The sequence below is a fragment of the Aethalodelphis obliquidens genome, unplaced genomic scaffold (genome assembly GCF_003676395.1).
Source record: "Aethalodelphis obliquidens isolate GAN/ISIS:26980383/991018 unplaced genomic scaffold, ASM367639v1 scaffold36, whole genome shotgun sequence".
Lineage (NCBI taxonomy): Eukaryota > Metazoa > Chordata > Mammalia > Artiodactyla > Delphinidae > Aethalodelphis > Aethalodelphis obliquidens.
In genome coordinates, this window is record NW_020837980.1 from 4,739,209 (window position 1) to 4,755,714 (window position 16,506).

Below are 16,506 nucleotides of genomic sequence, written 5' to 3' on the forward strand. Positions count from 1 at the left end.
TCAGTTAGTAGGAAGATGGGGCTCAGAAGCCCCGTGTGCTGACTCCCTGCCCTGAGTTCTTTGAAGAGAGTGACAGGCAGGAAGGTGGGGAGGGGAGAGTGCCCGATGTGTCTTCCTTCCCCACCACCCCCCACTCTTCCAGACGTGGTCCACCCACGCCTGGCCTTCCAGATGTGCCTGAGCAGCACCAGATGTGATCTGAGGATTCAGTGAGAGGGGCTGTGAAAGCGCTCGGGAGCCTGTAAACTCTTACCCTGTCTCCCAAATGCAAGGTTGGTGCCAGTGTTAATTTGTCTCTGATGTGTGACCACAGGCAGCTCTCTGGCCAACGGCAAGGCGAATGCCTGATGTTTACCCCAGGGAGGCCTAAGCCCGAGTTGTGACACTTTACCCGTCCTAGAAAAAAACAGGCAAAAGCGGATCAGCATCGTGAGTGTGAGGCCGAGAGGCGGTGGTTTTGCTGCGCCATTAGGATGTAGAGTGCAGGTAAGTTGCTGTCATTTATTAATGGGAGCTAAAGACATCAGAAGATAACTCTCCACGGCCAATCCTGGTTTCAGACAGTAAAGGGCCTTCTCCAAGCCCCTCCCCTACTTTCCTGACTGAAACCTTGTTCCCTTACATGCCCTGCCGGAGCCTTGTCCCTCTGCTTAGCTAAGAGCTTCCATCTCTCACGACGGGACACCAGGTCTCCTTTGAGACTTTGCCCTAATGCAGAGTGTGCCCTTCTGTCCTGCAGCCAAATTTCCCATCTCATGCCAGGTCAGGGTCCGACCACCCCGTCTGCTCTGATGCCGGCCAGGCCAACTGTGGTCCAGCTCTAAGTTCTTAGCTTCAATTCCATCTTTGCTGAGCACGCTTATTGCGGTTCCGTGGGAGAGGCCCGGGTTTGTGCATCAACATTCAGAGTTCTTTTCCTTCTTTACATATCCTGCTTATTTGGGGCTAAAATGTGTCCCAAGTCCATTGTGAACGTGGCTACTGGTTGTGCTGTCTGTGCAGTGGGTCAGTCAGAATGTGCTGGTGTAGCAGCTGCTTCCATGGACACGGCTACTCCGCCAGGTTTTATATTTTTTAGTGTAATGACAGAGCTTCCAGTTACTTACGGCTACGTCAGCAGCATTAGAAAGTTTGTAGCCGAGTTCTTTCTTACTGTTTTTCGTTTCTTTCACTAAAAGACTGTCTTTTGAGGCAGATTTAGGTGCACAGCGAAATTGAGAGGAAAGTACAGAGATTTCCCACATAGCCCCTGCTTCCACACATGCATAGCTTCCCTCACTGTCAACGTCTCCCACCAGAGTGGTGCATTTGCTACAACCGATGAACCTATACTGACACAACATCATCACCCAAGTCCACAGTTTACACTAAGGTTCACTCTTTGTATTGTATATTCTACGAGTTTGGACAAATATATCCACCCCTGTAGTATCATTCAGAATAGTTTTATTACCCTAAAAATCCTCTGTGCCCCACATAGTCATCCCTCCTTCCACCCTAGCCCCTAGCAACCACTATTATTTTTACTATCTCCATAGTTTTGCCTTTTCCAGGATGTCATATAATTGGAATCAAACTATATGTAGCCACTTCAAATTGGCCTTTTTCACTTACTATTATGCTTTTAAGTTTCTTTCATGTCTTTTCATGATCAGAGAGCTCATTTCTTTTTAGTGTGAAATGATATTCCATTGTCTGGATGTACCACAGTTTATTTATCCATTCACCTATTGGAGAACATCTTGGTTGCTTCCAAGTTTTGGCAATCACGAATAAAGCTACTATAAACATCCATGTGCAGATTTTTGTGTGAATATAAGTTTTCAGCTTCTTTGGGTAAATACCAAGGATTGTAATTACTAGACTGTATAATAAGGGTATGTTTAGTTTTGTAAGAAACCACCAAATTGTCTTCCGCTAAATTGTCACTTTGCATCCCCACCAGCATTTGATATCATCCGTGATCTCCACTTCGGCTATTCTAATAGGTGTGTAGTGGCATCTCATTGTTTTGATATGCATTTTTCTGATGACATATGAAGTGAAGCATCTTTTCATATGCTTATTTGCCATCTATATGTCTTTGGTGAGGTGTCTGTTAAGGTGTTTAGACCATTTTTTGCATTGGTCATTTGTTTCTGATTGTTGAGCTTTAAGAATTCTTTATATATTTTGGACAGAATTCCAGCCACATGTCTGTAACTGTGAGATGGCAGTAAAGAAGGACATGACACAATTAAAAATAGAACTATCATATGATAATCCAGCAATCCCACTTCTGGGTATTTATCCAAAAGAATTGAAATCAGGATCTCACAGAGATACTTGCACTACCATGTTCACTGCAGCATTATTCACGGTAGCCAAGATAGTGACAACCTAAATGTCCATTGACAGATGAATGGATAAAGAAAATGTGAGATATACATAAAATAAAATAGTATTCAGCCTTTTTAAAAAAGAAGGAAATCTTACCATTTACAACAACATGGATAGACCTGGAGGACATTATACTAAGTGAATTAAGTCAAGCACAGAAAGACAAATACTGTATGATCTCACTTATATGTATAATCTAAAACAGTCAAACTCATAGAAGCAGATGGTACACTGATGATTGCCAGGGGTTGGAGCTATGGGGATACGAAGAGGTTGTAATCAAAGGGTACAAAGTTCCAGTTAAATACCATACATTAGTTCAGGATATCTACTATACAGCATAGTGCCTATAGATAGAAATACTATACTGTATACGTAAAATTTTCTAAGATGGTGGATCTTATGTTAAGTGTTCTATTTCAAAATAATAATATTAATAGTTATTGTTTTTCTTATAATAAAGGAGGTAGGAGGAAACTTTGGGAGGTGACGGATATGTCTATGGCCTTGATGGTGGTGTCAGTTTCACTGTGAATACTTATTCCCAAACTCATCGAGTTGTATATACTAAATATGTAGAGCTTTTACATGTCAATCATACCTCAACAAAGCAGTTTTTTTTAAAAGACAAAAATTACAGAACTACGGAATCCTTTGAAGAGGTGGCAGTGACACACCAAGGAGAGAAAGAACCATGTATCTCAGGTGAGTAGCAATCACTGACGATTCAGAAACACATATGAAATAGTTTCTTTTCTTTCTTAAGTATACCACAGGAAGGTGAACCTTAATGGGCAGAAAAACCTGATATATGGATTATTTACGGAAAGGACACTGCTGCCTTCAAAATACAATTATCTATTTACTTTGCACGTTATAGGAGGAGCCATTCCATTACACCTGCATATTTTTTTTAAATAAACAAACATAGACCCTAACTACCAGCCAAGTAAGGTGATGCTTGGTGATTCTTTAATCACAGCACATTGCAGAGCTGCTTCCTTTTCCTAATTTCTGTTTCTATGCATAATTTACAGAGTTGTGCAACATGCAGATGACACATAGAAATCAGAATTAGTACTTTTATGTAGACCATGTTGTTCGTTGCCAGTAAGTTGCCTCCAGATGGCTTGGAAAAGGAATATTGCTTTATACTGTTTTCAACTAAGAAGAGCTACCTGAAAGCATTTACACCTAGTATTCAGTGGAGCTAATTTGTGTCTTCCTCCGCCATGTCACTCAGGTGGACTATATATCACTTAGGGTTTCTTCTTAAGGAAAAATTTCACTGGGATACAGAAGAGTTTAGAAATCTTAAGATGAAAGGTAGAAGAAGAAAATACAAAAGCCAACTGTTTGGGAGAAATCTGGAGCATCCTAAAAGTCACTATAATTAAAACACAGCAGTCTGTAATTATTCCAAAGGGGAAAAAATTGCAAGAAAGGCTCAAAAATGCTAACGTGCTTACCCAAAGCTCTGCCATATTAGTTCATATTGACTCAGACAGATACAATATCCTCAGATGGACTGAAAACTAGTTGGAAGGTTTAAAACAAAAGAAAATGTAATATAATTAGGTGGAAAAGCAGTGGGTTTGGAGTCACTGGAGTAAAGTTGGGTTTGTTCTGCCATTGACTAACCGATTGAATTTTGGCAATTCATGGGACTTCTCTGTGACTCAGGTTTTGAAACTGCAAAACAGGATACCACCACTTAACCTTGTGTTAAAAGAATGTGTGTAAAGATTGTGTTTTGTTTTCAAATGCTGCTCTTCACACCCTCTACTTGTCTGTTTCTCTTCTCTCCATCCAGTGACAGACAACCTCTTGCTTAACTTCTCCACCCCCAACCACCTACTTCATTTTTATATTCAAATTTTTCTTTAGCATAAGCCTCCAAATTTATAAATTTTGGCCTTTTTTATGTTTCCTAAAGCCAGCATTCAATGTCATATTTTAAAGTAATGTGTTAGTATGTTTATGTTCAGTGTTTCTTCAAATTACTCTCCAAATTAAGAAAAAGTACTCCTCTCCTTACCCCTTGCTCTTTGGTTACCACTGTATCTCCTTGGCTCCTACTATTAGCTAAACTGAATTCACACCTTAGATTCTTGACATGGGTCACGTGGTCAAACATAAAGGGCCGTATTGAGGTGTTCTTTTGATAAAATTGGAGTCACTTCTGTAAGGGTTGAGTCTCCCAGTTGCTTGGGAATAATGGTTGTAAGTATGTTTCAGCAGTTCTCAAACTTTACTGTATATTAGAGTCATCTGGAAAATAAGTTAAAAACGAAAATTTCTGAAATGTTCTTTAGAAGATTCTGATTCACAAAGTTTAGGCAGGAGACCAGAAATCTGCATTTTAGCAAGCACCCCAGCTGACTCTGATGCAGGTGACCCACGACTACCCCTCTAGAAATGCTGTTAGAGATTATTTAGGTAATTCTAAGAGCAGTCTGGAGTTTTGAATCCTTGTGGTTTAAAAAGGAATATTTTATAAAAGGAGTATTTGCAAAAAGGATTTTTTATATTAAAAATTGTGCTGACATATGTTATCAGAGCACAGACCTGAGTTTGGATGGTAGTTTGTTCACTTGATAACTGTGTCTCTTAGATAAGCTAATTAGTCTTACTTTTCTAACATGTGATATAAGAACACCATTAGCCACTCGAAGGAAGTATTGTAGGGCTGAAATATATGTTAAAAGAAACCCTTAGTTATGAAAAGGTGGGTAGAAATGTTAATCATAATTATCTCTTTATTACTGATAATTTCAAGAACTGGATTATTCAACTAAATGAAGAAAAACTAAGCCCAGATTTTCCATAAATTAGTGTCTTCACTCTTGTGATATATGAAGGGTATGTCAGCACCCAGTGGCACAGGTAGGCCAGAGGCAAGCTAAGGTTCAACCATGAAACAGCTATTTGACTGAACAGCAGTTCTTTGGCATTAACAGTAATTCAATAAAAATCTACATTTGATTTAGTACAAAAAACTGCAACTAAATGTAAATACGATGTAATGGTAAAAAAAAAAATCTATCTATCTATCTATATATTTTTTCTTATTGCACTAATTCATTTCAGACTACTTTGACCCATTCTGCAAAAGAAAGAGAACAAACAAAAAAAATGACCAGTTACAGACTGGCTGGAAATGAAATACGTGATTTCCATTTTATCAGGGAGCCATTTTTATTCTGTGCAAGGCAGTGTCAGGTAGACCACAACTACACTGATTACAAATTTATTCTGTCTGGATTTTGGAATTCAGTGAAAGATCAACTGAAGAATGTGGTGCCTTGTATCTTTCTCTCTCTCCCCCACCCCTTCAAATGTATACATACACATATATGTATAACATTCATGCAGACTGAATGCATAACAATGTATGATGCATACATACAATATGTGTGTGTGTGTGTGTGTGTGTGTGTGTGCGCACATGTGCTATTTTCAGATTAAGAATTTTTTTGGTAAGAAAAATGTTTTCAGTAAAATTTCCCAATTTTGAATAGCTTGACATCATCCCAGGAAGTACTTTTATAGCAATCTGAAGGCAAGGGGTTGTATCCTCAACATCCTTGTATCCCAGGTATGTTGTGTAGTGACTACAAACATTAGACACTAAACCAACATTCATTGCTGAGGAAGTTGATTGATCTTTGGGACAACAAGGTCTAAGTAGGTCTCAGTAAGATTCTCAAGGAAGTTAGATTTCCTCCTGAGTTTTCTTTTATCTTGTCTAGTTCTATTAAGATAGATCAGGTTTATGCTGCAATAATAGAAAACTCCCAGATCTCAGCGACTTGACATGCCAAAAAAAGGTTTATTTCTCATTCAATTAAAACCATATGTGGATATGAGACCCTCCAAGCCAACTGTCCTTCCTGAAGCAACTCAGTGATGTAGGCTGTTTTGACCTTGTATCTCCACAATCTCAACACGAGGTCTCTTCCACTGTCACCCGGCAGGGGGAGAGAGCTTTGGGCTGGTGAGTCTGGCAGCAGTAACTGAATGTTTTGGCTTGGACATGATACACTTCAGTTCTGCTCATCATCCATTAATATCATAGCGCTGCCCCATCTAACTGCCACGGTTTAGGGAAATACGATCCACCCTCTGTCCCAGAAACAGAGAAGAACTGGAGAGAATAAGACCAGAAGTCTCTACAGTTTGAATGATTTCCAAGCAAACACATAACAGAGCAATAAGTTTCTTTTAAGAGGGGAAAATAATTTTTAAAAAATAAATAAATGGATGAAGAGACTATTTAATCATAAATGAAATGAACAGATATTAGATGTTGATTATGAAGAATTCTGCAATTTGAGCACATATTAAAAATCTAACTAGAGCTAAGTTTAAAATCAATGTGAATTTATTTTAAAAGAACTTTAAAATGCCATATAGCTAAAATTTTAAAGCAATCTATCTTTGTCAACTTATAGCTGAAAAACAATTCTAAATAATAATAGAAACTGTGAGGCTAGAAGGCCCAATGGTTTTGAGGTAAATCTTCATCCTGTTACTGAATATATGCTATTCAATCATTGGGACTTTGATTAAAGCAATTTTTCCTTCCTTTGACCATATACAATTTTTTTCTTACGGAATTCTTAGAAAATATTATAATGTAATTATAATTTAAATTCATGTTAGGCCAAAGCTTTAAGTATTGTGCCAGTGTAGTTTCTGGTCATCCCAAAATCTCTATAAAAGAGTTGCCAGAATTGAGTTGATTCTCTGAGAATTCTTCAGAATAGCTTTTCTTTAGGACTTCTGCAACACTGGATCCCTGATGGATTAAAAAAATTGACCAATCCCAAACCTGACACATAAAGCTGACACAAAGAATTTAGAACTAAACTGTTAACATAATTTATGATATTTAGTTTCCTCCTAGTCACAGAAGTGTGATTAAACTTACTGGTCCAGCCATTGGAGTTGGCTAGAGATCCTTGAACAAGAAGAAAAAATTGTATGAATTTGTAAGAAATGGAAGCCAAGCTTAATTTTAACCTTTGTGTGAAAGTCTGTAATAATATAATTAATCTTCTTGTAAAGATGTCATTTAGGATAGCTTGAAATACCATCTGCTATGAGAGAGCTCAAATGCAGTGTTTTCTGGATGTGCTGGACTAGGTCAAGTCTAAATTCCCCTCCAGACCTAGGATTTGATGTGTAGACAGAGCGTGCAATTTTGCAATCTGCTGAGCCAGAAGAGGATTTAATACTACATTCAGAGCTGTACTCAAATTGTCAAAAAATGTTCAATAAAATAACATTGCAAATCATACTCAGTTAAACTAGCTGGCAAAGGTAGCATGACAAAATTGAGAAATAAAGCATATGAGATGTAGTGTTATTTACATGTTTTCAGGGCTTACGCACTGGGTGGCTTGCTATTTACAAGACAGCATTTCCACCCTTCCCCTCTGCTTTAAGGTTTGATACAAGGCCAAGTTCTCCATCTGACTTCATGCGACTGTGGTCTAGTTCAGATTAGTATTTGTCACCACTCTTCACAGCAGACAGGAATGCAGCAGACTGGCCCAGGAGCAGGAGAAAGAGATTAGGGGACTAGGTCTGTTGAAGGTAAACATACCTGAGACAATCACAACAGTGAAATATGGAGGTTGCATGGAGGTCAGATGCTCAGGGCTTAACTTTAGATAACTGTTGAAGGAAAGAGCATTTTAGAATTCTCAAAATTTTTGCCACCACTGGAAAAAAAAATCATTCCATAAAGTGTTATTATACGCCCTCTCTGAAGATGCTTTACAGAATTCTAAGCTTACTTTTAGAAGCTAATGGGACATCTGGCTGAAACATGACAGATCATAAATGTGTTTCAAATAAATTAAGACATGGTTTGACAGAAGAGAAAAACCATCAATCTGAACAAATGAATCAATATAACAAAAGTATTCTTAAAAGCTAAAAAGTGACATTCTATCAATATGAAAAATATTAACAAAAATGATAATGAAAAATTTTAAAGTAAAGATAATGTAAACAGCAACTTTATTCTTTATGAATACAGAACATAAACTCTGAGCTGTGAGCCAGATATTATTTTAATGGTTTTACATGTATTAATCTAACAAGCTTATGATGTGAGTTTTATTGTCTAAAACTGAGGAAACTGAGGCACAAGGGAGGTTAAATACTAAGCTGACGGACATGAGTCTTGAACCCAGCTCCATCCTGAATAAACTGGCTCCATCCTGAATAAACTGTGATAAATTATAAAAGGGAACAATACAAATCTTCTCAGTAAAGTTTTGCAATGGAAACAATACTCTTATCCTGTATTTCCAAATTACTTAAGATGTGATGTAATTTCTGATGTTAATATCACTGGTGAGCTGTATCAATTTCAAATAATAGGTAAAATTTGAGGAAAGGAGCTAGTGATTCTTGGCTCTGTGTTGTGCTCTATGACTAAGACTTAGAATTAAATTACGTTAGTCAAGCCATTTCTATTTTCTTCTCTGAAAATGTAAGGTTATAATGCTCATCACACCATCAAGTTATTATTGATTTGGACTGATGATTTCCCTTAAGAATTGATTAGAGCTTGGGAGAAGATTAGTCTTTTGGAAGAATCTTCATTGTTAGGTTATATTAGCCAATAGTGTAGTAGTTGATGTCTTGACTTTATATTCCAGCCAGGCGTTCTTGTCATTTAGCTCGTGTAACTCCAAGTTAAATCACAGTATTAAGCAGTATTGATTTGTCTGAGCTGTGGAATGTAAATCTTTTCCCACCAGGTAAACAATGGCAATTAAATGGAATTTGGCTTAGAAGGGAAATGATTTTCCCACAACTTTGCCCCATCAGCAGAAACCCTAACACTCCAATAAGCTACAGGGTTTAGTGCAGGTTTGGCGATGCACCACTCAGCATAACCTGGTTGCCAAGAAGCTGAGCCTGGAGTTTGTAAATTCTTTAAGATCATCAGCATGCTTTGGTGGGGGATACATCACAAAAGTGAATCCAAACAGACTGAGTGGCTAGGTTAAATAAAATAGGTGAACGTAACTGGCGGAAGAAAATGTTTCCCCTTCTGAAAAGCATGGACTTTGGCATCAGGTAGACGTGGGTTGGAACGCAGCTTCATACCTGATGAAGCAGTGCTTGTAAAGCAGTGATCACTGGCGAGTTACTGACCCGCTCTCAGCCTTAGTTTCCTCTTCTTAAAAAGAACTGTTAAGAGCATTAACTAGTTGTTTATGTCTAGCACAATACATGACACATAGTAGGAGCTCAACACATGTTTTTTAAATGAAATGGTATTTCTCAACAAATTCAATTATTGGAAGACAGTGTAAATATTTTTGAAGACTCATAACTAATTAGACATTATTTTTTATTAATTAAAAATCCATTTTGGAAGTCTGAATCCTTATTATTCAATTGTGAATAATAAATTGAATTATTCTGAATTAACTGAATAATGAGGTTATTCAATTTCTGCTTAATTTTCAAAATTAAAGTTATATTAATTCTCCAGATCCCTCTCAAAAGCAAACCAAGACTAAATTTAAAGTATTTTCTCAAATTTAGGAGATGAATTTCTGATTTTTTGGAAAGTTTTGGCCAAAGATCAGAGAGATCTCTTTTCTTTGTAAGCACTCAACTACAAATGTTCCTAGCTCTGAGAGTCATACATTAGTCAGAGGGTTATCCTGACTTATTAGGTCTCTTTTACTCTTTAGTCATGATAACATTAACTCTCAACAGCACTGTCTTCTCAGCTTTCTACTGACGAAATACCTTTCCTTAGAGAGTTTCACACGCATTTGTACTCATGACCTCCTTACTCTCCACACTAATCTTAAGAAGGGTGGAAGAGAACAAATATAACTGTTTTAAAGGTCAGGGGTAATAAACCTGGTCACGGCTTTTTCCCTGGCAAGGATATTCCTAGATTCAAAATCTACAATATGGTAGCTACTAGTCACATGTGGCTATATAAATTTAAATTAATTACAATTAAATAAAATTTTAAAATTAGTTTCCTCAGTCACACTAGCCACATTTCAAGAGTTCACAGCCCCACATAGCTAGTGGTTATCATATTACACAATGCATATATAGAAAGTTCCCCTAATCTCTATCCAGAAGCATTGCTAAATGATTGACAGTAAGGGTATCCAATTACAATTTTTCCTTCTCATTGAGCAAACTAAAGATACAGCCTTCCTCTTATTTTTTCATTCTTTAAGAGAAAGAAGTATGCAAAAATACTTATAGCACAAAATTTAAGAGTGAAGATCACCTCATTGCCCAAAACTCCTCGTTTTGACATAAATTATTTCATGGAGTTGCTCCAACCTTGTGGTCTTATATGGTCCCATGTTCTCTATTTCATAGAGGAAAGAATCATGGCTACCTGATAGTGATCTCAGCTTGTTGAAGCAAGCTTGACTGCCCCAGGGGTACCTGATACATTCCACCTCTCAAGCATTTCTGTTAGTCAATTGAATATATCATAATTAGAACAGCTATTCATAAAAGGACAGGGTGCTCCTGTTTGGGAATTCTTGGATTTTGCTATCTCCCCATTTCTTCCAACCCCACCCCCATCTTACTGAAGTTTCCTACCTGATTTGTCAGTGTCCACTGTAATGGTAGGGTTGGTGGTGCCACATGGCAGGAAGAGGAGAGAACAAAGTTTTCATGAGGGCTGAGAAGCCTCTCTCTCGAAGAAGGCTAATGAAGGTGAGAAAATATTGGTCCTTCACACCCCAAGCCAGGGCTAGCTGAGTCAGAAAATGCCCAGAATGGACTGAAGCTACATATTCTTTTGTAGTATACACGATTCTGGATGAAAATTTTACTTCCACTTTGCCCACCTCTGTGAATAAAATTCCTAACTAATCTTGAAGTGACTATCTAAGAAATTGTGGATATTTATAATGTTGAATTCTGTAAACCTTCAAGGAGGAAATACTCTGGTAGATAAAAGTAACAGTAGAGAAGCAGGCAGGTCAAAGCTTAAGCCATACAGAAGAAAAGGACGTGAAAAGGAACCAGCTGGATCCCAAAAGAGTATATACATACCCATTGCACACTTGCAGGTCTCTTAACTATTGATTTACCAACTTTCTCCTTTTCCTCAGCTCAGTCATACTTTTACCAGTTGCACTTGATCCTGTTAGCAACCCTGCCCCAATGACTGAAACCACCACCAATGACTTGAATCTATTCCTACTACACTGTATATGTTCCTAGCATCCAAAGTGAAATTATGAATGCATTTTCCCATAGAGACATTAGTTGGTTCAATAAATTTAGGTTTTAGGAAATCATTAGCTGTAATGTGGAGAACTGATTTTTTGGGGAACAAGAATGGAAACAAGGGCTCACTGAGCAGACTATTTCAAGTCCAGGCAAGAGATGACACAGGCTTTGGTCAGGGAGGTAGTCATGAGAATGGATGGAAGAAAGTAGATGGATTCAAGATAAGTCTTGGAGTAAAGCTGACAGAACTGAATTTGAAGTAGGGAGTGAGAGAGAGATAAAAGAGAGAAATGGAGAAGGATGATATATTCATTGAGATGGAAAATATTAGAAAAGACACAGAAAGAGCTCTGGTTGGCAGAGGTGAGGTGGCGATGAAGAGCGCTGCTTTTGACATGTTAGGTACCACATCTAAGTGGAAATATAGGGTAGGCAGCTGAATATAGGACTTTGGACTTAAAGTCAGTGGTCTTCAGCATACAGAGAGTATGTAAAGCTGTGGAATCAGAAGAGATCACATAGAAAGAGAGAATAAAAAAATGAGGGCACCAGCACCATTACATTTAAGGTTGAGGTCTACATAACACTGCATTATAGGCTATGTAGAATTTTCAGGCTTCCCAGGTAGATTACTTAACATCTATAACAGAGAATATGCATTTCAAATTGTAAGGAATAGAGATAAAACACATTCCTGAGTACAAGAATTCTTCATGTGGGGAACTGCCAGCATAACCAAGGGTTTATATTAGGTAGAATCACTGTGACACTTTGAAAGAATTTAATTCATATAAAAGAGAACTCATCAATAACTGTAGCTGCTTATCTGGACTACGTGGAACCTACAGACTGGTTCCAAGCCTAAAAGGACCTGATTTGATATTTCTACCTAGTTTATCTCATTTTATGTAACTGCTGCCAACATGTCAGTTTTGATTTGATACAAAGTATAAAAGTCTATTCCCTGCATTATGAGAGAAAGAAAAAAATTATAAGAAAAATAAAGTGTGTTAGACAATTACTAAAATTTTACTACTTGAAACACTGCTAAACATTTTTATAAATCTATAAACATTTACAATTTTAGCAGTTATGGAAAGCAGGCAAAGAGAAAGATTTAAAAAATTACAGGAAAAGTATGTTTCTTTATAAAGGTAGTGCTTTCCACAGTGTCCGGTGGTTCTAACATTTTTAGAAAAGAATACCTACACAAAAGAGCAAGCTCTCAAAATTCATTACATATACATCTTGCCACAAAACATTTTCTATAATCTGCTTCAGTATCTGAGCTGTGTTGAAGTCAGTGATTTGTACATTCTGTGGCTTCAGTTATTTCTTTTAAAATCAGCTTCCAGACTTCTGAGAACTGAATCTTTGCCAGGACTGAGTCAAGTTTTCCTACCTTTTGAATGAGTTTGTTTCTTCATCTCTGTGTATTTCTCAAAAGTACAAGACCAGTTTGCATAACAATTGGGAGTCAGAATTGGATTTTAAAAGGCCATCAGTATCCTTCTGCGTCCATTATCACCAGGACTCTCACACCACATTGCTCTGAATATTCCCTGGTCTGACCCAATCCCAAAACCTCCCCTCTCCTCACCCGCAGCTCCTACTGGGCCCTCTGGATCTCCTATTCTTGATTCCAAAACCCTATGCATACAATCTCATCTCCAAACTTTCTTCCTCCCTCCTATTGTAGCTGAAACCTGATGGACCAGTGAGTCTAATATTTACCCTACAGCGCACTCACCAGGAGGTCAGGTATCTCTTGGTACCATAAGAAATTGTTTCGTATATATATAATTTGCCATATATCCTTCCCTACTTACACTCTTAGAGGATATTGTAAATTTGGGTAGCATACCAATTTAGTAGCATTCTAGTAGCTATGATTTAGTCATCCTTGTAGCATTTGGAAATGCAGACTCATTTTAAAGTGCTCAGAAGGCTGGTTACTGTTTTATGACAGTTTTTAAACTTTCTTATAGAACCTCATTTAGAAACACAGCGATTTTAGCTAATCCTTTAAATTAGCAGTCACTCTATTAGCTCAGGGTTAGTTGATTTATTACATTACAAGTGGAATGATTGATTGATTCAACTATTTATGGACTCACTATTATACACTAAATCCACACACAGGCTAGGTACTAGGAAATGCTTTCGGAATATAATAAACAAGACAGATGTGGGCTCTTCCTTCAGGAGGAGATACATATAAACAAATAAGAACACAGATTATTAATTATAAATGGCAATTAACACAAACTATTATTTAACTCCACACGTACTGCATAGGAAAAGTCTAGTGTGCAGTGCCCAGGGTGGGAGGAAGTAGAATTTCAAGGGGATCAGCTTGTTGAGAATGGATGGTTCTGGGAAAAGAAAACAGAAAACCAGGTGAGAGCAAAGAAAATTTTACCAGCTCTTCTCCTTCTATTTATATAGACCAATGATTGATGCCCAAGGAGCCCCTGCATTATGGCAGATTCGGTGTATGGCACTGTGTTTATTTTTCAATGAAATAAAGGGAACATTTTTAGTTTTGTCTGGCTTAAAAAAATTCTGGCAGTCACATCTGGGAGTTTTCATATATTGCTTCTGCCCACTTACTATGATGATGGTGGTGATGCCCACGAGTAAGTGGCCTGTAGATTCAGAACACGTTGGCTTTTTATTTTTTTTAATTGATGAAGATTTATTGAAAAGCAACAAAGTTTGTTTGGAACCTTCCAGAAAAGGCATCTTCATAAAAAGCAAATAATCCCTGAATATCTTCATATAGAGCTGGGAGGGTGGTGGTGTTCTTTGACAGTTTGTTGCTGTAGCTGTTACCATTGTTCTTAAATGATTATGTTTCTTAGTGTACACTGGTTTTCAGTGTCTAAGATAAATACTGTACCATCTCCAAGGTAAATCTCTCCCAACAGCCTAAAATTTGTTTCTGTTTTATAATTTTGAGAATGCCAACACATAACTTCCAAAATCAAACAATACTTTTTCATCAAAGGCACAACTGAATTTTATCAATTGGTATTTAATTTCATCAGAGACAGATTTTTGACAAAAGTTATATTTTCAGTGAGATCACTTGAATCCAATTCCCAACCTAAGAACTATTAATTTATTTTGGCTTTCTGCTTCCTGTTGGTAGTCTTCAGAGACACAGTAGAGTTGTTTACTGGTATGTAAACAGCAGACTAGGGGATAAGTGCTTGGATTCAATAACTCTCGTTTTTTTCTCTTGGAGTTTCATACATGTTTTCCAGGTTTTTACATAGGTTTTTTTTTTTCTTATTCAGGATTTATTATGCAAAGACTATTTTTTTAAATTCAGCAAACGAATAATTCTTTTGTGTTTTTTTATCATTCTTTAAGGCATATATAGCATTTCCTGATTCTAGTCAGTTTAACTATCAGAATAAAAATACCTGACTCAATGCAGAATAATATCAAGCATAGGGACGTTGTTCTGGTTTTGATTTCAAAGCAATCACTGAGTAAGGCTCCACTGAACTGCAACATGAATCAGCATTTAGTGAGGCTGGGTTTAAACCTCTACTCCAGATTCTGAATGACAGAGAACTTCTAAATCGGGCACTGTTTGTTCATAGTTTTAGGTCTCTGTGATTTACTTGGCTTTATTAGACAATAGGGGCTTTGGTTCAGTTATATTTTTAACATTCCTTAAAAATAAAGCAAAGAGTATTCCCATTTTGGATGAGGATTAGTATGGTGGAGGAAATGAAGAATTTACAAGCGCTGGGTATCCAGGGATTATGCACTGGGCTCTGTGCTGGATTGCCTCGGTTAATACGTTTTTGGTTGCATGTAATAGAAACTGGCTCTGGCTGGCTTAAGGGAAAAAAGTATTCTTCCAACTGGCATATTGGAAGAATATTTGGGTAGCTCAGAGAATCCAAGAGTCAGGGAAGGCAGCGATCAGGGGACTTCTGACCTCAGAAGCAGAGTTCATGTCTGGCCCCCTAGGGTAAAATAGTTGAAGTATCTCAGCACATGACTCTTCACAGGAGGCCAATGTGGTCTTCACCTGTGGATTAGCCCGTCAACGTTAGAGGGGCAGAATAATATTGTTTGGCCAGTTGTTTGTGGGCAACTGCACCTGTATTTTGTAGGCAGTTCCCAGAGAAAGGGGGCTTGTTGTGAACTGGTGGCCACGCCAGTGAGGTCTACTCTATGGGGCATTTTACAAGGTTAATTTTCACAAAAAGCCTATAAAAATCACTATTTTCACCTCACAAACGAGAAAGCAGAGACGCAAATTGGTTAGGCAACTTGTCCAATGTTCTACAGTTAGAATGTGGCAGGGCTAGAATTCCAATTAGGCTTATAAGAGGGGGCTAGCCTCCTTCTTTAAAGATTAAAATAATCTGATGACTACATGGGATAAAAATTTCCAGATAATTTCTTATGGAGAGACTATTGGGTATCTCCAGGGTACTAGAAGGAGTAAAACTGTCTGTTGAAAGCTCTGGGGTTGAAGCCCAACTCTACCTGGTCATCAAGGGCAATTAAACATCAAATATTCACTAACATCGAATCTCCTTCACAAGGTTATTTTAACTTCACAGGGGTGTTGAGCTAACATGTGAAAATAGTTGGCTCAAAGCAGATACTCATTTTTTTTTTGAGGAAATAACTATTCTAATAATGAACTCTCAAGCATGTTACTAAAATTAGTCACAGTTTGACAGTGGCTTTGTCATTCTAAAAACAGAATTCCTCTCTTACCCTTAGTCTTTCAGAATGGTGCCTTATTCACCTAAACATAAAGGTAGAAAATGCTATATAAAGAGAGTTAAGGAAACCATACAATAGGAGGGGAAAGTTTTAGATACAAAACATTTGACT

At 37.5% G+C, this 16,506-nt stretch overlaps 1 protein-coding gene across 2 annotated transcripts in view; it reads right to left on the reverse strand.

The window, feature by feature from the left end:
- CCDC91 (coiled-coil domain containing 91) overlaps positions 1 to 16,506 on the reverse strand; it is a 406,785-nt gene that overhangs the window by 14,071 nt on the left and 376,208 nt on the right. The window contains exon 14 of one of the 2 annotated variants that reach the window (XM_027129348.1): positions 224 to 396. The exons of the other annotated variant lie outside the window; for it this stretch is intronic. Within the exon in view, the coding sequence (XP_026985149.1) occupies positions 388 to 396 (9 nt within the window). The 3' untranslated portion in view covers positions 224 to 387. Of the gene's footprint in view, positions 1 to 223; positions 397 to 16,506 lie in introns of those variants that run through there. 2 annotated transcript variants of the gene reach the window in all.